The following is a 21,457-nucleotide window of genomic DNA, read 5'->3' as shown; positions in this document are numbered from 1 at the left end:
CAAACCTGGTAGGATCCTGGTCCTGTCTGCTGCTGACTCTGTCAATCAGCTGCTTTTGGTTTCTCCTTTCTGTCCATCTCATGACTAAGTTAGCTCTGAGTAGAGGAGCCACACAAAGGAGTCTCCCACAGCTAATGCTGTAAGATATATTCAGTTGCTGAATATCAACCAGTGGCTGATTGATGTATGCCATGGACTAGGCCTAATGTAGTTCTTTTGTAAGTGTTCCCCTCCCCTCCTTTACTTTCATGCTTGTGTGTGGACTGAAACCTTCCTTTCCATAGTCTCTACCTGGAACAATTCCCGGTTTTGGTTGGTTAGTTGGTTTATTTAGTTTGTTCTCCTTCCATGTTCAAGACTCTATGACTCTGCTATCTGACTTATCCTGACAGTTATTTTTGAAATGACACTAGCCAGGACTCAGCTGGTGACATGAGGAGGGCATGGTTATTTTCTTCTTTCTCTTGCATGAGATGTCGCCATCTTGCCAGCACTGCATGAGCAGCATCTTGAGCTGTAGTTATTTACATGAAGGATGATACTGAAAAAACTTTTAGCTCTTTATTTTGCAACAGTGGAACTACAAAAGGAATTTCACAAAAAGGGAGAAAAACATCAAATTTAAATCTCTTGTGATTTTTTTTTTTTTTTTAGTTGATGCCTGCTGCTTGGTTCTTTCCTTGTTGTTTTCCACTGAAACATCCTGTTCAGATGCAGATGAGGTCATCTTAATAGTCAGGTTTTGGGTTTTGCTACGTATGCCCTGTTATGCTGCATGTCTCCACTGAACCATTGTTCAGTTTGCATCACTAGCATTCATGTTAATTCTGTGCCTAAGCTCCTGACTTAAACTTGGCACATGCTCTGGTTGCCATGTTGCTGACCCATGTTCTGGCTACATTAGGAGAGAGCCTTCCTCACCAGCTTGCAGACCCTCAGGCTCTGATGGCTGCTATCAACAGTGTTTTCTGGAACTTGTGAAAACTGAGGGCTGATTTGGTTCTGTCTGTGAGCAGATGTTGGGAGCCTGTTCCTGTGTGTCATCATCATATCATGGCTTGACTTTGCGAACAAAGATTTAGGAAGGGCTTTACCCATGCTTACTACAAGTGTGCTGACGGCCAGCATAAAAGGCCAACATAAGATAGGCAAATCCAGCTGCATAAAAGCACAGCGAAAGGTCTCTTTGGGTGGTATAGGTGGGGCACGATTCTTTCTACGTTGTCTTTTCTCCTCGAGACTAGTTCTGCATGAGTTCTCAAAGGAGTCAATGGCATTATGTATGATATGTCTCCAAGTCTCCCAGTTGGAGGCCAAGGTGGACCACTGATGGTAGTCAACATGGCCACGGCTAAGGTATTGTTTCAGGGAGTCCTTATATCTCTTCTTTGGGGCACTTCTCTTGTGACTACTGGTGGCAAGTTCACCATAAAACGCGATCTTAAGGAGGCAGTGATCCTTCATCTAGAGACGTGCCGTGCCCAGCACAGCTGCAATTTCAGCAATATGGCCTTGACACTGGTGAGCCCTGCCTGTTCGAGGACAGTGACATTTGACACATAGTCAGTCCAGTGGATGCTTAGAATTGTACGGAGGCAGTGCTGATGAAAGCATTCGAGGAGTCACAGGTGATGGCGGTAGATGACCCATGATTCAGACCCATATAAAAGAGTAGACAGTACAATGGCTCTATAGACGCTGATCTTTGTACTTTTCTTCAGGTGCTTATTGCACCAGACTCTTTTACGGAGTTTTCCGAAGGCTCTATATGCCTTTGCTATTCTGTTGTCTATCTCTTTGTTGATCGTGGCATCTGAGGAAATAATGCTTCCCACATAGCTGAACTGACTTAAGCTCTGACTTGCCAATGGTAATGTGGGGATGATGGTAATCTTCTTGTGGTGAAGGTTGGTAGAGAACTACTGTCTTCTTCAAGCTGACTTCCAGCCCAAAAATCTCAGCCGCCTCCGCAAAGCAAGATGTTAAATGCTGCAGAGCTGCTTCTGTGTGGGCAACAAGGGTGGCATCATCAGCAAAAAGCAGTTCGTGAACAAAATGATTTAGGGTCTTAGTGTGGGCCTTCAGTCGCCTTAGATTGAACAGGCTACCCTCAGTATGATATCGAATATAGATGCCGTTTTGTTTGTCGAGGTCTACCGTAGCCCTTTGGAGCATCGTGCTGAAGAAGATTGTGAATAAAGTTGGTGCGAGAAGGCAACCTTGTTTCACACCATTGGTTATTGGGAAGGGCTCAGGGAGTGCATCGCCATATCTGACTTGGCCTTGCTGATCCTCATGTAACAGGATAATCATTTTGAGGAACTTTGGGGGACATCCTAATCGTTCCAAGATCAGCCACAGGCCTTTTCTGCTCACAGTGTCAAAAGCTTTGGTGAGGTCAGAGAAAGTTACATAGAGCCCCTTATTCTGTTCTCTACACTTTTCTTCCAGTTGTCTGAGAAGAAGTACCATGTCTGGGGTACTTCTATTAGCTCTGAAACCACACTGACTTTCAGGTAGAAGTTCTTCTGTTATAGCAGGTACTAATCTGTTCAATAGTATTCTTGCAAGAATTTTTCCAGCAATGGAGAGCAGAGTTATACCTCGGTAGCTTGAGCAGTCTGACTTCATACCTTTTTTCTTATACAGAGTGATGATGATAGCATCACAAAAATCTGATGTGTACACTGCAGTTAAGTTGCAAAGATAACTGTTGTAGGTTCATTTTAAACCAACCCATATGCAAAGACATTAACAAGGTATCTGCCAACTGACTGTGGTGCGTAGCTGGAGGTAGAAAAGAACAGTCATACAAAATATGGATTTAATGATCAGAAGGCAGTTGTTGAGATGGGGGAGAGTGGCCCAGCTGTAACTGTAGCTGTTGTGGATGATGGCTGTTTGACTCTGTGCTAAGCTTTTGTGCATACATAGGGATAGAGGTCCAATATATATTAGCCAGATTGGTAAGGCTGCATGGGTGAGAACTTGCATCTCTTGAAACTAGTGGCAAGCTGTATTTGTGAGAGTTGGGATTTCTGCTTTGTCTCCTTTGTCACGGCCTGACACCATCCTCTTCTTCTGCTCTTGTTTTTGCAGAACATACAGAAGATGCTTGGTCTTGCTCCTTCCCGGGCTGCCACCAAGCAAGCAGGGGGCTTCCTTGGCCCACCGCCTCAGGCAGGAAAGTTCTCCTAAAGCACAGTTAACAACCTTCACAGAAGGTCTGACCAGTGCACAAGACTGCCTTTGGGAGGTAACAAGATGGGATCCTGCACCAGGCTTCACAGGTCCGAAACCAGCCTATGCAGTATTTGCCACAGTCTTGGAAACATCTTCCATTTGGAGTATTCTACCAGCAGTTGTTTGCTTATCAAACTAAGAAAGTTCTCAGAAGATGACTTGACCTTTTTTTCTGGTGTTTCTGAGAAATAAATGGCATGGGCATGTTTATTTAGATGTCTCTTAATTGTGTGGTAGGACAAGTAGAAATACATTGATTTAGTGCAGTTGATTTAGTTTACAGCAGGGACATCAGCTTGGGTGGCAAGAGTGACTTGGTTGCAAAGTAGACAGTTTGGAAAATTCGGAATGATCATGCTGTGAAGTGACTCTCTTGTCTTAGCCATACTGGCTATAGTCCTGGGTAGCAGGGAGCTGGACAAGTAGGTGTGGCCTTCACAAAGCTTCCATCGTGGAGGGTGAGATTTTTTTGTTGGCTCAGGTGACTGCAGGCAGCAGAACCTGCCCTGGTGCCAGCTGCTCTTGGAGATTGCAGGTATTTCTGGATGTACTGTCAGCATGTGTCTTCCTGGCAGAGTACGGCCCCACAGCATTTTTTGGGGTGTTCGGTGGCTTCTGTAAAAATTGCTTACTTAGGCAGAATCTGTTCAATTACAGAAACAAACCTGACCTGCAAACTTGAGTGAACTGTTAAATTATGTCTGTACCATCCACTGCTACTCAACTCTTTATTGCCTAAGTGGTTATCACAGCAGTGTTTTTGCTCATGCCCCTTAACTTTACTGCTAAACAGACTGATGATCATCAGTACATCTCTTAAAAAGCTTCACTCTTGGGCCAGGAAGCTCTCTACACTGTCTCCTGCTTCACCAAATAACTGTCTGGATCAATCTTGTTAGCTGGAACCTGCTCACCTTGTTTAAAAAGGGTGAATAAATCTTAGTGCGACTCAAGTTACGCTGTAACGTGAGGGGCTATTTATTTTCTTGCTTCGATGACCAGAGGTTTATCATAGGGTATGTCTTACTGGGAAGTTTTTTACTAGATGCATGGCAAAGGGATAAATTTGAAACACCTTACACAGCGTGCAGCAGGTGCAATACCATGTTAAATAGTGAATATTGAGTTAATTCTCGCTGTTTTATAGAGCACGCGCAAGTCGCATCACACCGCACGCGGTGTCTTGGGGAGGGGAGCTAGTTGCACACTGCACTCCGTAATACCTCCGAGCCGCCAGAGGGAGCCCGAGCGCTGGGCAGGGTCGCGGGCTCCGCCACACCTCGGCGCGCAAGCAGACGTCGGGCAGGGGTGTTGCGAAACCCGCGGCCCAGAGGTAAAAGGTGGCGGCGGCGTTGGAAGCGGCGCTAGCGGAAGGGGGTGTCCTGGAGGTTGTGGGTTCTCCCGTGGGGTTTTCCCCACCCGCCGCATTCAGCCGACGGCCCAGCCGATGCAGGCGCGGACCCGGTTGTCGGCCTTCATTCCTTCTCTCTTCGTGATCCGATCCAGACTCGCCATGAGCAGCGCTACCGGCACCGTCACCATCCACCAGCCCCTTAACTACCGGGCGGGCGCCCGCGTTCATCCGACCGACGGCGGGCAGGCTGAGGAGGTGTATGAGCCTGCCACAGGTACAGCCCCGCTCTGTCTGCTTGGGGTGGGGGGGTTGACCCTGCTCTGAGACGCGGGGTCAGAGCCCAGAGTTGCCTCTTTGTATTTGCCTGCAAGGGTCGGACGCTTTCGACTTCTCCCGCCGTCAGATGCTGCCTGTGAAGGCGTCCTTAACGCCGTGGTGGTCTGAGGGCTGCGTTTTGCCACCTGCAGTGCAGGTCCATTGTCAGACTCCTCAGCATAAATCAGCTCTGATTTGCTGTCAAACAAATAATCGAGTGGTGCCTGATCTTGGCAAATAACACGATTTAAACATTTCTAAAATTAATTTATGTTTTTATCTCGAGGTATGTAATTTTCAGCAGAATCATTTCAAGAAAGCGCTTAACTATGCAGAACAATATGTAACAGAGCCCTGAGGCTGGTAGTAGAAGTATAACAAGCTCCAGTGGGGAACAGAGGAATTTTGTAATGAGTTGAGCTAATTAGTAACCAGAACACGACTATGGAGAATTACAGATCTTTAAATCAGAGCAGCTGAATTAAAGTGCCTTTTCTGTAGCCAATTAAAAATCAGTGGAATCACAGCATGAAGTTGTGTAGCCTGGTAGAAATGACTGGACTGAAGTCTTCGTGTTTTGATACAGTATAAACTACATTCTTCAGTGCCCCTTTTCTGAGACGTCTGTCTTTCTTATTTCATGTTTAAAATGTTCCCAGGTCGTGTGATATGCAAGGTGCTCTGCTCTGGGGAGAAGGAAGTTGATCTGGCTGTGCAGAGTGCAAAGGCTGCCTTTAAAATATGGAGTCAGATGTCTGGGATGGAGAGAAGCAGGGTGATGCTGGAGGCTGCCAGAATTATTCGGGTATGTTGTGGGAGCTCACCTCCTCTCTTGGAGAGGTTCTGTCTCTGAGCTTTCTTGTGGGTTAATGTGGCTGCTGGGGCCTTTCAGCAGGACTTCCTGAGCTCCAGAAGGAACACAAGAGTTAAAACCCACCTGTGTCCAGAAGACAGTAGGCTGTCTTTTGCAGGGCTTTAGTCTGTCGCTCTATTCAAAAGCAGTGTGTAACTTCTCTGCTTAGTTCTGTTAAAAGACACAAAACTAAAGCTATCCAGTTGACATCTTTCAGGGCTCTTACTTTGTTTCATAGCTTCAAAGATAAAGCTTCACTGCATGCAGTTTCAAAGTTGAAATTGCATAACCGTTACATTATTGAACTTTTCAGCTTGTCAAGATGCTGCTGTCATGTGGCTGGAGTAGGCCTTATTTTAGCACTAAAAAATGTTGGAATGCTGACTTTTAGATAGCAGATAACATACTTGGGAGAGGATACAAGTAAGCTAGCTTTATCACAAACTCCTTTGCAAAGTAACATGTTCTTAGATGTTAGCATTAAAGCACAGATTTGTAAGAAACCAGACTTTCTTTCCCTGGTATGTGTATGTGATGATAGAAATTTTTTTTTTTTTTTTTTGCCAAACTTCCACAGCAGGATACTGTTTCTGCCTGGAATATGGTCTGTTAAAGGACAAGTCACAGCTGTGTTGCTTCGTTTGTCCTTCACTAAGTCCTCTGGTTCCATTTTGATCTTGCTGTTTGCTCTTCTTCCCAGTCTGTTGTTTGCCAGCTGGCTTCTAAGTTCAGGTTTGCTCATCTTTTAGATAGACAGGGATGGACAGACTGGACAAGCAGGGAACCTCAGTGTTTAACATTACCCTGTGATCAATTGGCCCAGGGAAGTTGATAAATAGCAGTTGGGAATGTACATTTTAGAGATGACAGTTTCTCACAGCAGAGCCTGGCTTACCTGATTGCAGAGTCTTGTTTGGGACTTATGTGCTTGGGAAACAGCTATCTCATTGTGAAGTTCTGCTATAGGCTTCTCTAACATGTCAGTGCTCTGTGCTTCCCACAGGAGCAGAGAGAAGAAATTGCCACCATGGAAACCATCAACAATGGGAAGTCCATCTTTGAAGCCAGAGTGGACATCGACATATCCTGGCAGTGCCTGGAGTATTATGCAGGACTAGCAGGATCTCTAGCTGGTGAGAACGTTAGCAAGAGTTTGCTCTTTACTCTCTGTCCTGTCACTTGCATTCCCTGGTAACTTCATGGACAAGACCATCTTTGCTGCTGATTTATCTAAGAGATGGACTGTTGCTTTTTTCTGAAGATCTTGGAGGGATTTTCAGAGATCTCTGCCTAATGCTGCTGTGTTCTGTTGCAACTTACACACCTTCTGCGAACTTGCTGGGGTAAAAGCTGCGTGTCTGTTCCAAATTAAAGTGAGTTCTGGCCCCTGAAGCTCTGATGAGACAGGTGGGGGCTTTATTTTTCTTCTGGCTGTTTCTTTTCTTTGCAGGTGAACACATCCAACTTCCAGGGGGATCCTTTGGGTACACTCGGAGAGAGCCCCTCGGGGTGTGTGTTGGGATTGGAGCCTGGAATTACCCTTTCCAGATTGCCTGCTGGAAGTCTGCCCCAGCCTTGGCTTGTGGTAATGGAGACTCTGCCTACACAAGCTTCTCCTTGAAGCCAAATCATCCTGTGGGAAAGAGTGATTTGGGGGATGAAGTCCAGGATTACCTTGAAGGAGTTGTTAAAGGATTAGCAGAACCTTCAAGCTGCTACTCTGGCAGGAAGAGAAAAGAAATGGAAACGAAAACATGGCAGGCACCAAGAGGGTGGGAGTGCATAAGGAGAAAGGCTGATTGCATGGCTTTGTACCATATAAGGAAGGTCTCTGGAAATGTCTGCAGTGCAGGATCAGCAGCCCCATCTTCCCTGGCCTTTCCCAGCAGGAAAGTGCAGTTACTCTCTTTTGCTGGTTGCAACGTTTATCTGAAACTGTTTCCCATTCTTTTGGGGGGGGATCTTCTGGGATATGTTGAGACAAACTCATTGTGTGGGGTGAGGTTTTTTGTTCGTTTGGGGTTTTTTTTCCTCCTTTTAAAGTATTTTAGGTGTTAACCCTGCCTTGCCTCTGTCTGCATTCCCCTAGGCAATGCAATGGTCTTCAAGCCTTCTCCCTTCACCCCCGTTTCAGTGGTGAAGTTGGCAGAGATCTTCACAGAGGCTGGTGTGCCCAAGGGGCTGTTCAACGTGGTGCAGGGTGGGGCAGCCACGGGCCAGTTACTCTGTCATCACCCAGATGTGGCCAAAATCTCTTTTACTGGCAGTGTGCCAACTGGCATGAAGGTAAGGGCACCTTTGCAGTCAGGGATGCAAGAGGTCTGTAGTGCTGGCCTTTGTGGTGTGTTGTGGATGCCAATATCTTCTTGAGCTTTTGTGCATGAGGCTTATAAAGATGGGGTGGGAGTCAGTACATTTCATTCTGAGCAAGGACCTTGCACATACAAATGACACAAAGTTACTCTAGGGCTCCCATTAGCCCACTGGGCACTGGCTTAGGCGCTCAGTCTTTTTAGAGGAACCCCATGGTCATCTTCCCTTGTGTAGACACTGATTGCAGTGAAGTCTCTGAGCTGCTACAGTGGCTGTCTATGTGGGGAAGAGGGTATGTAAAACAGCAGTGCTAGGAAATTATATGAATGTTTTTGGCAGTAACAGTTCACTTTAGCTGCTTAGAGTCTACTGGTTTTAAGCAAGAGGTTAGTTTCTGTGAATTTCTTATGCTCAATTAATTCTTCAAAAATTAAAAGTCCCTAGACTTCTAGAAATAAGTTCTGATTTGAAAGAGGGGAACCTCATGAAGATTAATAAGGGCAAGTGCAAGGTCCTGCTGTGGGTTGGGGCAATCCTAAGCACAACTACAGGATGGGCAGAGACTGGATTGAGAGCAGCCCTGAGAAGGACTTGGGGGTCTTGGCTGATGAGAAGCTCAACATGAGCCAGCAGTGTGTGCTTGCAGCCCAGAAAGCCAACCGTATCCTGGGCTGCATCAAAAGGAGTGTGACTAGGTGACCAGTAGGTTGAGAGAGGGGATTCTCCCCCTCTACTCTGGTGAGACCCCATATGGAGAACTGCTCTGGGCTCCCTAACATAAGAAGGATGTGGACCTGTTGGAATGAGCCCAGAGGAGGGCCACAGGGATGGTCAGAGAGCTGAAGCACCTCTGCTATGGAGAGGTGCTGAGAGAATTGGGTTTGTTCAGCCTGGAAAAGGCTCCAGGGAGACCTTAGAGCAGCTTCTAGTGCCTAAAGGGGGCTTACAAAAAAATCTGGAGAGGGGCTTTTTACAAGAGCATATAGTGACAGGACAAGGGGAAATGGCTTTAAACTGAAAGAGGGTAGACTTAAATGAGATACTAGAAATAAATTCTTTACTGTGAGGCCAGTGAGGCAGTGGCAGAGATTGCCCAGAGAAGCTGTGGCCGCCCCATCCCCGGCAGTGTTCAAGGCCTGGTTGGATGGTGCTTGGAGCAACCTGGTGTAGTGGAAGGTGTCCCTGCCCATGGCAGAGAGTTGGAACTGAATGACCTTTAAGGTCCCTTACAACCCAAACGATTCTGTGAAATGTTGCCCTTGAACACAGTACATGTGTGTACCTGCGGGGTGCAGTGACACAGTTACAGCTGTCCTCAGCTTACACTGAGCACAAGACTTCCTGTAGATGACTCCTCAGGTTTTGTTGGTTTTATCTTCAGAAAATAACAAGAATCAAACCCTCTGAAACCATCCCCAGTTGAACTACACACATCTAGGAAACCCAGCTTGCCCTTTGTGCTGCTTCTATTGGTGAAGGGCCCTGCAGGAACTCACCTTTTGAGTCTCTCTTCCCTCCCTCCACCAGGCTTCTCTTTGCCAGTGGGTCACTTGTCTCTTCTGTCCTTGTTTCCCTCAGATTATGGAGATGGCAGCTAAAGGCATCAAGCCAGTCACCTTGGAGCTGGGGGGCAAATCCCCCCTTATCATCTTTTCAGACTGTGCCCTGGAGAATGCTGTGAATGGAGCCCTCATGGCCAACTTCCTTACACAGGGTGAGGTGTGTGTCCTTGTGGCAGGAACGATCCTCTCCAGTGAGGTGGAGGGTTTGAGAATGGGGCAGCAGAGCTAGGCTGTGGCCTTTTGTAGTGAGGGATGCCCTGATACCCCTATCTTGCCATGCATTTCCCTGTGCAGTGTCACAAAGGATCGGAATGGATGTCCTTGCAGAAGGTAGTAGATATTGTCCCAGCAGAGTGTGTCTTACCTGATGCCCTGTCCTTCCCAGAAGCGGAACTTCTCTAACAACCAGTACCCAGCTCAGAGCAGCTGTTCCTGTGCTGGTATCCTCTGGAGGGGCAGCAGGTTCTAGTCTTGTGTGCTAAGCCATGACCCTATGGGACTCTGTCTCTCCCAAATTTGGGATCTCCACATGTGCTACAGGCTTTTTTGAAATCCTGCTGGCAAATGAGCTTACCAGGTTCATCTCTGGGAACTGAAAAGTCAGCTAAAGTTCTCTTCTGCTTGTGACTTGATGCAGTTTTGCTACCTGATTGCGTCAGTACTATTACGTCCATCATGGACTGTTCAGTGCAGTTATGAGCAGCAGGGTAATGTAGTCTTCTTTGTTCCCAGGGGCAAGTTACCTTGTTTAGTAGCTGTGGAGGTGATTTCCTGAGAACCTTTATAGCAGGAGCCAAACAGGGAAAGACTGTGGAGTGCTTGTTGTGTGTCATGTACTGAACCACCTGTGCTGTATCTCAGGTGTGCTGCAATGGCACGCGGGTATTTGTGGAGAGGAAGATACTGGATGTCTTTACAAAGGAGGTGGTGAAACGCACACAGAAAATCAAAATTGGAGACCCGCTTCTGGAAGACACACGGATGGGAGCCCTCATCAACCGACCCCACCTGGATCGTGTCCAGGGCTTTATCAAGCAGGCGAAGGAACAGGTGAGATTGTGATGCTGCCTTGTGACTGCCCTGAAATATCACTGTCTTGTTAGACAAACAGTCCAGAGCTGCTTTCCTGCCCCATGTCTTCCAGTTCAGCTCGTTTTATTTCTCTGTTGTGGTTGAATTACTCAGTAAGTGTCTTGGGCCACTAGATAACATAAGACTGTGGGACCTGATGAGATGCATTGTAGCATCCTCAGGTAACTGGCTGATGTAGTTGCCAAACCACTCTCCATGATACCTGAAAAGTCGTGGCAGTCAAGTGACTGGAAAAAGGGAAACATTGCACCCATTTTTAAGAAGGTTATACAGGAGGACCCTGGGGACTACTGACCTGTCAGCCTCACCTCTCTGCCTGGGAAGATCATGGAACAGATCCTCCTAGAAGCTGTGTGAAGGCATATGGAGGGCAGAGCAGTGATTCAAGACAGCCGGTATGGCTTCACCAAGGTCAGGCAAGTCCTGCCTGAGCAACCTAGTGGCCTTCAGTGATGGAGTGACTACATTAATAGACAGAGGAAGAGGTATGGATGTTGTCTATCTGGACTTCTCTAAGGTCTTTGACACAGTCCCCCACAACATCCTTCTTTCTAAATTGGAGAGAGATGGATTTGATGGGTGGACTGTTTTGTGGATGGGGAATTGGATAGTTGCATCAGAGGGTAGTGGTCAGTGGCTCAATGACCAGATGCAGATTGGTAATAGTGGTGTCCCTCAGGGGTCTATAATGGGACCAGTACTGTTTATTATCTTCATCAGTGATACAGGCAGTGGGATTGAGTGCACCCTCAGCAAGTTTGCTAATGACACCAAGCTGAGTAGTGCAGTTTACATGCCTGAGGGATGGGATGTCATCCAGAGGGACTTGGACAAGCTTGAGTAGTGGGCCCATGTGAACCTCAGGAGGCTCAACAAAGCCAAGTGCAAGGTGCCGCATATGGGTTGGAGCACACCCTGGTATCAATACAGTCTGGGAGATGAAGGGATTGAGAACAGCCTTGAGGAGAAGGACTCGCAGGTACTGGTGGATGAAAAGCTGGATGTGAACCCACAGTGTGCACTCGCAGCCCAGAAAGCTGACTGTATCCTGGGCTGCATCAAAGTGTGACCAGCAGGTTGAAGGAAGGGGATTCTGCCCCTCTGTTCCGCTCTCTTGAGAACCCACCTGCAGTACTGTGTTCAGCTCTGGGCTCCCCAGCCTAAGAAGGATGTGGACCTTTGGAGTGAGCCTGGAGGAAGGCCACAAAGATGGTCAGAGGGCTGGAGTACCTCTGCTGTGGGGACAGGCTGAGAGAGTTGGGCTTCTTCAACCTGGAGAAGAAAAGACTCCAGAGAGACCTTATTACAGTCTTCCAGTATCTAAAGGGGGCTATAAGAAAAATGGGGGCAAACTTTTTGGCAGGGCCTGTTGCAACAGGACAAGGGATAATGGTTTTAAAGCAAAAGAGGGTAGATTCAGACTACATATATGGAAGGAATTATTCACTGTGAGGGTGGTGAAACACTGGAATGGGTTGCCCAGAGAGGTGGTAGATAACCCCATCCTTGGAAACAATTCAAGATCAGCTTGGATGGAGCTCTGAGCTATGCCAGCTGTGCAGGATGCTCCTCTGCTTGGCTCTTTTTCAGGGGGCAGAGGTTCTGTGCGGTGGGGACCTATATGTGCCAGATGACCCGAAGCTGAAGAATGGCTACTACATGCGACCCTGTGTGTTAGGTATGATCCTTCCTGTTCATGATAGTGTAGTCTTCTACATGGATATTGCTGAGTTTCTTCTAGAGAAAGCTGTGTTCAGTGTAACCCGACTGTATATGTCCACAGTGTGGGCAGACATTCATATGGGTATCCAGAGAAATCTCTGGTGTTGAAGGGTCTGACGGGAATCGTGCAGTTTGTGCCTTTGCTGCCTTGAGATGCAGGATGGGGCTTGCTCCTTTGCTAGCTAAGCCAAGGGGGAGAGGGGGCTGTGCAGTGGTGAGTGCTAGCTTGAAGGCTGTGTGGGTTGCTGAATGTACAGGCTGTGCAACCTAGATCTTCCTCTTAAAGCCCATATGCTCTGCCATGCTTCCAGGGAATTGTACAGATGACATGACATGTGTGAAGGAAGAGATCTTTGGGCCTGTCATGTCCATTCTGCCATTTGACACGGAGGAGGAGGCTGTGGAAAGAGCTAACACCACCAAATTTGGCTTGGCAGGTGGAGTCTTCACCAGGTATGACTGGAAAGTGTGACTGGTGTGGAAGCAGTCTAGGGAGGGGACAAGAAGGGAAATACTGTGACAACTTGATGTTTGTCTTGCAATCCCTGGCATACACATGGATATCCTCTTCCAGAAAAGCTGGAGCAAGGGATTGCCAAGAGGGAACTTTATAAATGACTATGCATCTCCTCCCATTTTTTTCTGAAGGGCTAAGTGGGCCCAGCTGTCCTTCAGACTCCTTCCAGCCTGTGCTTGGCCTGCTGCCTGCCTTCCTGCATCTCCAGGTGACATGCAGCAGGAGCCTGCTATGCTTCTGAAAGCATGCAAAGACAGCTGTTGGCTGTTTGCCATAGTCTGCTTTGCTAGTGTCCTTGTCCTGCCTTTTCAAATCAGTTTTGAATGTACTTGGGAATAGGTGATGTGTCCTTTGAGCTGGCAAAGACAGAGTAGGGGAGGTCAGACTCTGAAAACTGCTGTGACCTGTGGACCTTTCTCTAGTGGTGTGTTAGCTGGCAGGGAAGGAGGGGATGAATGGGAAGGGATACAGCTAAACTGTCCTTTTCCTGCAGGGATATCCAGAAGGCTCACAGGGTAGTGGCTGCTCTCAAGGCTGGGATGTGCTTCATTAATAACTACAACGTCAGCCCTGTGGAGCTGCCTTTTGGAGGATACAAGGCATCAGGTGAGCTCTGTTTGACCTTCCCTGGTATGACTATGTGCCAGTTAGACGGGGGTATGAGTGGTACCTGGTACTGCATGGAGCTGTGTTCTCACTTCTGGCTTGTCCCTGCAGGATTTGGCAGAGAGAATGGACGGGCAGCCATTGAGTACTACTCACAGCTGAAGACTGTCTGCGTAGAGATGGGTGATGTGGAATCAGTGTTTTAGTGCCTCTGGGGTTGGCTCAAGGGAGCATCAACCAGTTCTTGCTTGTTAGACAGAGATACGGATCATGTACACAGCAATAAAGTGCTCTAAAATTGTAAGTAAGTGAAGTGCCTAGGAGGGGAAATAGTGCTGGAGCAGCATTTATCCACCCTCCCCCTGCAATATAAGGGCCTGCCTGGTGCAGGATGGGAACCTCTGAGTAGGAGGTAGCAGTGTGGCTTTTAGCAGCACCTCATGCAGCTAAGTAGGTGTTACCAGAGGTTTATCAGTAGCAGAGGTCTTGCACAGGTTCTTTCTGGTGCAGCATGCACCTCCTACCATCAGTCAACTTTTTAAAAGGTATGTCCCTACTCAATGCACATATAAGCTCTTGGACATTGATACCCTGTAGCTACAGGCTCCATCTAGTCTCTGACTACATAAAAGTCTTAAAGGTAGGATTGGTCATTTCCTCTAGCTCCCATAACACAAGTTTTGCTTTTTCTGTCTGTGCCTCACTTCCAAGGGGAACAAGCTATTGTGGGGATGTTTAGCTAATGCCACCTGGGACAGGCATGGCCCTGAGAATCATCCCCACAGCGCAGGGAGCACAACCAGGGTCCAGCATAGGTTAGAGGCCTGCTGCTCTTAAACAAATGCTATTTGACTTCCTTCCTATAAGCCTACTCTTCTTTATAAAGATGATCAAGCAACAGTTTTAAATGCTTGCCAACAGCGTTTTTTTGTTTGTTTTTTTGTAGCAATCAAGTAAGTATTAACTCTGGAACATGTTCTTGTATTGTGACATGAATTGAGAGGTCCAGAAATACGGTTGTTGCTGTATGTGTTAAACAAGTTGGTAGATGGCTTTTCGGTCACTGAAATCATAAAACGTAGAACATCTCTGTGTGACATGCAGATTTCTGTGAGTCTACAAAACCAGAGTTGTTCTGGCATTCTGCAGACTTCTTAAGAAAACCCTCTGTATCTTTAGAATGAAAATACGGAATTGACAGCTTCATTTTATTGAATGACAAAAGGCAAAAAGAACCCCAACAAAACCCAGGAAATGTTCTACAAGAAAACAAACTAAAAATCCCTTTAATTTCCCAGGTAGCCATTAGGATGTCAGTTCTTGCTGATCCAGCCGAGGTGCTGGAAAGCTGAATACACGCCTGTGCCCACCATCCCAATGAGTGCAAGTGAACCAATGGCCCCTCTGCTTCGGTTTTTTGGTTCTGAAAAAAGAAGATGACATGTTCGGTCAGTTCAGCAGCCCATCACTGGAGGAAGAGCCCATACTGAAAATTAAAGAGGAAGCAGGAACTCAAGATAAATCACAAGGCAAACCAGCAGGCACCAGCTCAGGCCATGTACCTACCATCAGTGTGCACTATTAGTAGACTAGTGCTCTTCCCATCAGTAGGAAGAGCATACTGCAGCATTAGCAGCCTGTGGACCTGCACCCTGTTCTCTATACCCTGACTGGAAGCTTTATGCTGCTTCTTTGATGTGAGCTGGAGTTAAAAAGCTCTGAGGCCACTGCAGGAGACTTGAGTTTCCAAGCACCTGCTGCATGCTGCAGACTAAAGACCTACCTCCTGTATAGTAACCATAGGCATAAAGGAGTCTTCCAACGATCCAGGTGAGGCCAAGCCCTGTAGCAATCCGCTAGAGAAAAAGGAGAAGCATTAAGGTTTTGGAGACATGCTGCTTGCATGTGCTTAGGTGTTCTAGCAGCCCTGCTTCAAAGAAGTAACCAGCAATTGCAGCAAGGGTCCTGATCTTGCTAGGACAGCTGGGAGTCAGCAAGGAGGAGGTGGGTGACTGATGCAGTGTGCTAGATTGAGTTTTGTATAGGAGGAGTCACTTTCATGACATCTTTGGGGAGAGAGCATGCAATGTGCTGCTGAGCCTTGCTCTTGCAGCACAACTCCTCCCAGGCAAGACATGGATAAGTCGTACAGGCAGCAGCACTGTCCAATTAATGAGCAACACCAAGTGCCAGGATCTTGGAGGCAGCTGTTGTCCCAAGCCCCACTTCAGTGCCTACAGTAGATGCACACATTTTTCTGTTTTGGGTGTTACAAGTTTCCACTTGGAACCTGCTGCAATGTGACTCCGGTTTGTCAGATTTGCCTATGCTACTTCTTTCCCTCTCTGAAAAAAAATATTCAAGAAGGACCTGATTTGTCTCTTGGTGGCAAAAAAAGAGCTACTGATTTTGGCCTCTCCCACACGCCTGCCTCCTCCCGAGTTGTCTACATCTTTCAGTGAAAAATAATCCAAGCTTTTTTTGATCCTTCACACACCTCTTTTGGTGGTGGCAGTGAGTGTGAAGATCATAGTGTTCCCCATCTATTCTTATCAGATAAAACTCCTCATGAAAGTCTGTTTAGATAGGGGGAAAAAGCATTCTTGCTGAGTAGCACTAATGGAAGCCCAGCAGGACCCTGCAGGCCTTGGAAAAAACAGGCAGGCTTGGAGGGACCCTTCCACTCACAGATTGGAGGCTTGAATGCTTCTCTTTGTCCAACAAGGCAGCCTTAGGTGTAGGAAAGAGGTCTAATACCTGAAGTAGCAGGAACAAGTTTATTAAATACTTGTGATTTCTCTGCACAAGACCTCTACAACTACATTTTCAAAAGGGGCACAGCTATGAAGCATGATGTGGCTAGTGAAGCTGCCTGCTGCCTCACACCCTTCCCAAGTCAGAGGCCAAGAGCAAAGTTCAGTCATGCAGACCTGCACTGCAGTGTCACTTACTGGGTGAAAGACTCCATCGGTGGCTAAAAAGAACAGGAAGACAGGGTAAACTTCCAACCTGAAAATAAAAGCAAGGAGGTTATGTTCTCAAGTTGCTTACAGAGAGCAAACTCCAGAAATGCACAAGCTGTGAGCATCACCTGCCAAGGTCACTGTTGGGCCTGACTGTTACAAGTCTCCATGCTTGATACTGTGGCCACAGATGGAGGAAAAAAGAAATCTGAGCATGCACAGATTTTCTGTGCCGTAAGCCCCTGCTAAATACTACTTACCATCAGCTAACCTAGGAGTTGTTACTTCCTGGTCTAGCATAGTTGGGTGGACTTAGGCCTATTCCCAGGGAGACCTGGACATCACAACAGATCAGCAGCCCCCCGATGGACTCTCCAGAAACAAGATTTTTAGTGTCTAGATCCACCCATGGAGGCAAAAAGCCAGACACTGGGAAGAGGAGGCTGCTTCACAGCCCTGTCTCATGGTTTAAGGCATGGTAAAGAGCCAGCATGGCCTTACTGCTAAGTGTTACACAGCAGTGTGTCTTCCTCAAGCACTGAGGATGAACCTAAGCATTTGGCAGCAGTGAGTCTCTAGCTGTAGGGCCTGCTCCACAATTTGGGCTATTTCCAAGGCCTGCATGCATACATGTTACTTACGTGTTCTGGTGTGCACGCTGGATGCAGTTGAACATACGCCCATGTTCAGGGTCTGTGCTGTACATGATTGGATACTGCCAAAAAGAATAAAGTAGCAGCAAAATATGAGCAAGTGCAGTCTGGGCTCAGAAGCCTGTTCTCTAGCAATGGAGCAAGCCCTGCTGCACCTCTCCCTGGAAAGCTCAGTGCTCCCTGACTGCTTGCAGGACTGACTTGCACTGGCAAGTTAGAGCCTGTCTTCTGCCCTGCATGCAGCAAATGCTTTGTTGAAATTGCTTGCCCCAGGCTGCTTCTTGAGCTCCCCGAGCAACATAACCATCTCCTGCTTTGAACAGAAGATAGCCAGGCACTGTGTGACCTCCCTGTTTAAATCCCGTCTCTGGAGAGGAGAACAAAGCACCCTTACCAAAGATGTGCCCCCACATCTCTGAGCTGGCAACAGCCCATCACCCAGGAACAGCCCTGGGAGGACACGTTTGTTGTAACCCTGACTTCATGCAGTAGGAGAGGTGTCACCCCAACAGGCACCATGGCCTGCAGCACATGCCCAGGACTGACGTTGTGCCCACCGCTGCTTGTGACTTCCCATAAAGGAGCATTTGTGCTGGAGCCAAGTGGCACAGAAGCCTCTGCATGCCATCACCCTGACTCATGGACAGGACTGGCTGCCCCCACCTATCCCACAGCCCTGCCAAGCTCAAAGGCTCCTCAATGGATGCTGAGGGAAGGTCACTTTGGAAGACTTCTTATGATAGGGCTCACATGACCCCAAGTTTGAGAAACCCTCTAGTCACTTTTTTTCCACTATTATCTCTTTGCCCAAATGCTGCATCAGCCTTCTTTGCAGGGGAAAAAGGGATGTGCAGTTTCTTGTTCATTAGTGATTCCAAGCTCAAAGCCTTGTGCTTTCAGCTGTATTGGCTTGGTGGGAATCACCTCATGTCCCAAACCCCAAGCTCTGTCATGCCATCTGCTCCAGTCTGGAAAGCCAGAATGGCAGCTCCCCTTCTATATCCATGTGGTGGGGCAGGAAATGTTGGCAAATCACCCAAAATAAGCAAGGGGTCACCTAGCTTGTCTGCAATATCCCCTGCAGACTGGCTCCAACCTTCCTGTTCCATCAGCCTGAGCACTCACCTCCACATTGTACTTCTTGCGAGCCTTGGCCACTTTCACCGCAAGATGCATGACCAAGAAGAAGCTGGCAGCCCCTGTCAGGATGACGTAGCCATACTCCTTGGAGAGAACAGCCATGCTGGTGCTGTCAGAGAAAGAGAGCTTGTTACTATTTCAGGGTGTGACTGGAGAAGTGTCAGCTCAATACATGCAGGTATGTATGTGGATGACTTGCTGAATATGGACCCAAGACCTCCCAGCACAGAGACTGGCTGAAGGAAAACAGAAACAGTGAGTTGAGGAATTTTTTCTTGGTGCCTGCTGGCTATTAAGCAGCACAAACCAAGGGCTCTCTGAGCAATTCCTGTCAAGCCTTAAAATGGCATAAGTGTTGGTGGGAGCTGGTGTATGGAGTTCTGCCGCTGGCTCAAAGCACGACTACGGCCAACAGTAGGTTCCATCAGCTCTGGCTGCGGCTGGCTAAGTCCTATCAACTCACTGACACTGACTGTGCTGTGCCCAACCAGACATTCTGGAGGGGTGGATGGGAACTGATTGTTCACAACCACTTCAACACCAGGGCTAGAGACTACCAAATTAAGTCAGTAAATAGACCTGAAAAAAAACAAAAGAAGTGTTGTTTCATGCAATGAAAAGCAGACCTGTGGAACTCCCTGCTGAGGGATGCTACCAATGCAGGCAGTTTTCATAAACTCAAGGAGAAACCAGGCAAGCTCTGGGAATAAGAAGCAAGTTGGGAATTATAATACAAACACACACTGGCTCAGAAATCCCCTGAGGTGAAAGGTGCTGGGCTACATGAATAGTTAGTTTGTACTGCTAAGGTCAACAATAAAACAATAATAAACCCCACCACAATAGTAATATCCACCAAACCTTTCTGGTAAAGAGGCACCGGCCAGATGAGTGATGCTCAGCCCCATGGCTTCAAGGGACCCTCTCAAAGTCACAAGTTAGTGAACAGCCTGCAACAACATGCAGCTGCTGTTATTTACCAACATCTGCACAAGCAAGTCTGCCAGCCAGGAGATGGCAGGGCCCATGTGGTTTTCATTTAATGGTTCTGCACTTCCTTGTGCAGGCCTTAGACAGAAGCATAGAGCACAGGGTGCATCCAGCAGCCTCTGCCACGCTGCCCTGCAGCAAGGCTTTGTGGTATGCTTCTCCCTCCTTCCTGCTGCCCATTCTGCTGGTCCAGCCTGCACTGCTGGGAGCTGCTCAACACCGAGTGCCCTGCCACCCTCCCTGGCTGCAAGTGAGCACAAGGATCCTTCCCTATAACCATCTGCCATGGGTCCTCTTGCACAATCCCAAACCTCAGATCTTGTCTGTCTGTGTGACCCAAGATAGTGCTGCATGATGAGCACAGCAGAAAACAGCAGAGACGGCTCTCCAGCATGTAGATGATTCCCTCTCCAAGCCAAGCCCAGCTGATGCCTACCTTCATCCATTATATCATGCTTCCATGATATAATGAGGTTTTGGTGTCTCCTGCGCTATCCCAACAGCACAAACTGTCAGTGTGGGGAAAAATGGGCCACCTCACGGAACTGGTGCAAACAGCCTTCCTACTGCAGCAGCACTGGCCCCCCTCCCCTCCAAGGGATCTTAGGAATCAGAGGGTTTTATTTCTCATTTGCAAAGGGATTATTATCAATAGAGCAAGAGGAAGACAACAGCTAGCTTTGTCCACATGAAGTCTGATACACAATTATCAATAAGAACACTGAAATCCTAAAGTAACGAAGAAAAGTCAGCTGAACCCACATGTAATAGAGGTTAGCACCTGACAGATGGCACACTGGAAACAGAACACATTCCCACTCAATAGAGTAAGCTGATGGTCACGTTTCTCCTTCCAGATTACAAGGCTGGTGGAAAACACCTGCCAGCCAGCAAGAACCAGGTACTTTATCTTCACAGTGCTAAATTATAGTATGAAGTTTCATCTTCACAGCAAAGTCCACAGTGAGCATTAAGCCAGGTGTATTACAAAGTTGCTACTCTTACCCTGTTGGTATAAAACTGCACCTGAAACCTTTGCTCTAGTAATTTGGAGCTGCATTAAGCACTCCAAAGTCAACAGGACTTTTACCCTCTCTCTGACTGCATGCCTACTGCCTGTTTCTGGATTCGGGTCCCTCAAGCATTTCAGCAGCCTTTGTCTGCAGTCGCAAGGACTCTGGTGACAAGCACTGGCATGGCCCACAAGACTGAATTTGTATCTTCCATGCAGGGATGCTTCAAGCCAGGGCCACGTGACCAAGAGATTCTGGAGCGTGACACAGCACTGCCCGGGAGCTGTAGCTGAATTGCTCCTGGGGATGCTTTTGCTCCAGATCAAGGAGATCAAGTTTGCCATACCACTACAGTTACTGTGAGTCAGCAAACCTCAGCAAGCCGCACCGTGCAGACGAGCGCTTGGGTTCTGCCTGGACTACCCGACAAAAGCTCAGGCTCTCAACCCAGGAGAGTCTTTCGACCCCTCTGTCAGCAGGCGAGCGCGCAGGCTTAGCTCCACAGGCAGACTGCAAGCGCCGCGGCTAGGGTCAGGCTCTAAGCAAGCTAATCATGCCGGGGTGCAGACAAGGCCTCGCCGCATCCCGCTCACCCTGCAGACGCTTCTCCCCGAAGACTGCTCCCGGGGGGAAGGGGAAGTCAGGAGGGTCACGGCGCTCGCTGTATTTTTTTTTTGCCATCTGTCAGGACAGTCACATAATAAGCATGCATTCGGAGCACTCACTCCACCTGAGCTCCCTTCCCGCCGCGTTCTCCGCTGCTGGAGGGGCGAGCTGGGGGCCCACGGCCCGCACTCACCCTGGGGCGCCGCGCAGAAGAACCTAGCGAGGCACGTTCGGAGGCGGAAACGGAGTCGCGCCCGGGACCGGGTCTGCCCACGACACCGCCTGCAGGCGGGACCCCGCAGTGCCCGACCCCCCCGCTGCAGGCGGCGTGGGGCGGTGCTCACCGACTTCTCAAGTTTAAGTGGAACCTCTTGTGTTCCAGTTTGTACCCACTACCCCTTGTCCTATCATTGTTTGCCACCGAGTAGAGCCTGGCTCCATCCTCATGACACTCCCCCTTTATATATTTATAGACACTAATAAGGTCACCCCTCACTCTCCTCTTCTCCAAACTA

At 48.1% G+C, this 21,457-nt stretch overlaps 3 protein-coding genes across 4 annotated transcripts in view; 2 read left to right on the top strand and 1 right to left on the bottom strand.

The window, feature by feature from the left end:
• The window catches only part of TMCO1 (transmembrane and coiled-coil domains 1), a 180,995-nt gene extending 177,542 nt beyond the window's left edge, over positions 1-3,453 (top strand). The window contains exon 8 of the mRNA XM_057427255.1: positions 3,100-3,453. Within this exon, the coding sequence (XP_057283238.1) occupies positions 3,100-3,198 (99 nt within the window). The 3' untranslated portion in view covers positions 3,199-3,453. The remainder of the gene's footprint in view (positions 1-3,099) is intronic.
• A 1,192-nt stretch (positions 3,454-4,645) lies between these two features.
• ALDH9A1 (aldehyde dehydrogenase 9 family member A1) lies at positions 4,646-13,881 on the top strand. Its single transcript, XM_057427067.1, has 11 exons — positions 4,646-4,871; positions 5,572-5,717; positions 6,769-6,898; positions 7,216-7,350; positions 7,855-8,051; positions 9,657-9,797; positions 10,502-10,690; positions 12,323-12,410; positions 12,766-12,907; positions 13,465-13,577; positions 13,689-13,881. Exons 1-11 carry the CDS (start codon positions 4,691-4,693, stop codon positions 13,781-13,783), a joined length of 1,557 nt encoding a protein of 518 aa, XP_057283050.1. The 5' UTR covers positions 4,646-4,690; the 3' UTR covers positions 13,784-13,881.
• Positions 13,882-14,758: 877 nt separating this feature from the next.
• MGST3 (microsomal glutathione S-transferase 3) lies at positions 14,759-21,192 on the bottom strand. 2 transcript variants are annotated; one of them, XM_057427066.1, is made up of 6 exons: positions 21,136-21,192; positions 18,319-18,442; positions 17,182-17,255; positions 16,529-16,586; positions 15,361-15,433; positions 14,759-15,000 (listed from the first exon to the last, which is right to left on the bottom strand). In XM_057427066.1, exons 2-6 carry the CDS (start codon positions 18,433-18,435, stop codon positions 14,891-14,893), a joined length of 432 nt encoding a protein of 143 aa, XP_057283049.1. In that variant the 5' UTR covers positions 18,436-18,442; positions 21,136-21,192; the 3' UTR covers positions 14,759-14,890. The 2 variants fall into 2 exon arrangements, with proteins under 2 accessions (XP_057283049.1, XP_057283047.1); XM_057427064.1 differs by having other exon boundaries at positions 21,062-21,146.
• Between the last annotated feature and the right edge of the window lie 265 nt (positions 21,193-21,457).

Source organism: Pezoporus wallicus, unplaced genomic scaffold, assembly GCF_028554395.1.
Source record: "Pezoporus wallicus isolate ANWC-B61680 ecotype Strahan unplaced genomic scaffold, APGP_CSIRO_Pwel_v1 scaffold_7107, whole genome shotgun sequence".
NCBI classification, from domain to species: Eukaryota; Metazoa; Chordata; class Aves; order Psittaciformes; family Psittacidae; genus Pezoporus; species Pezoporus wallicus.
Note: the sequence above shows the minus strand (reverse complement) of the source record. Positions and strands in the feature narration are given on the sequence as shown.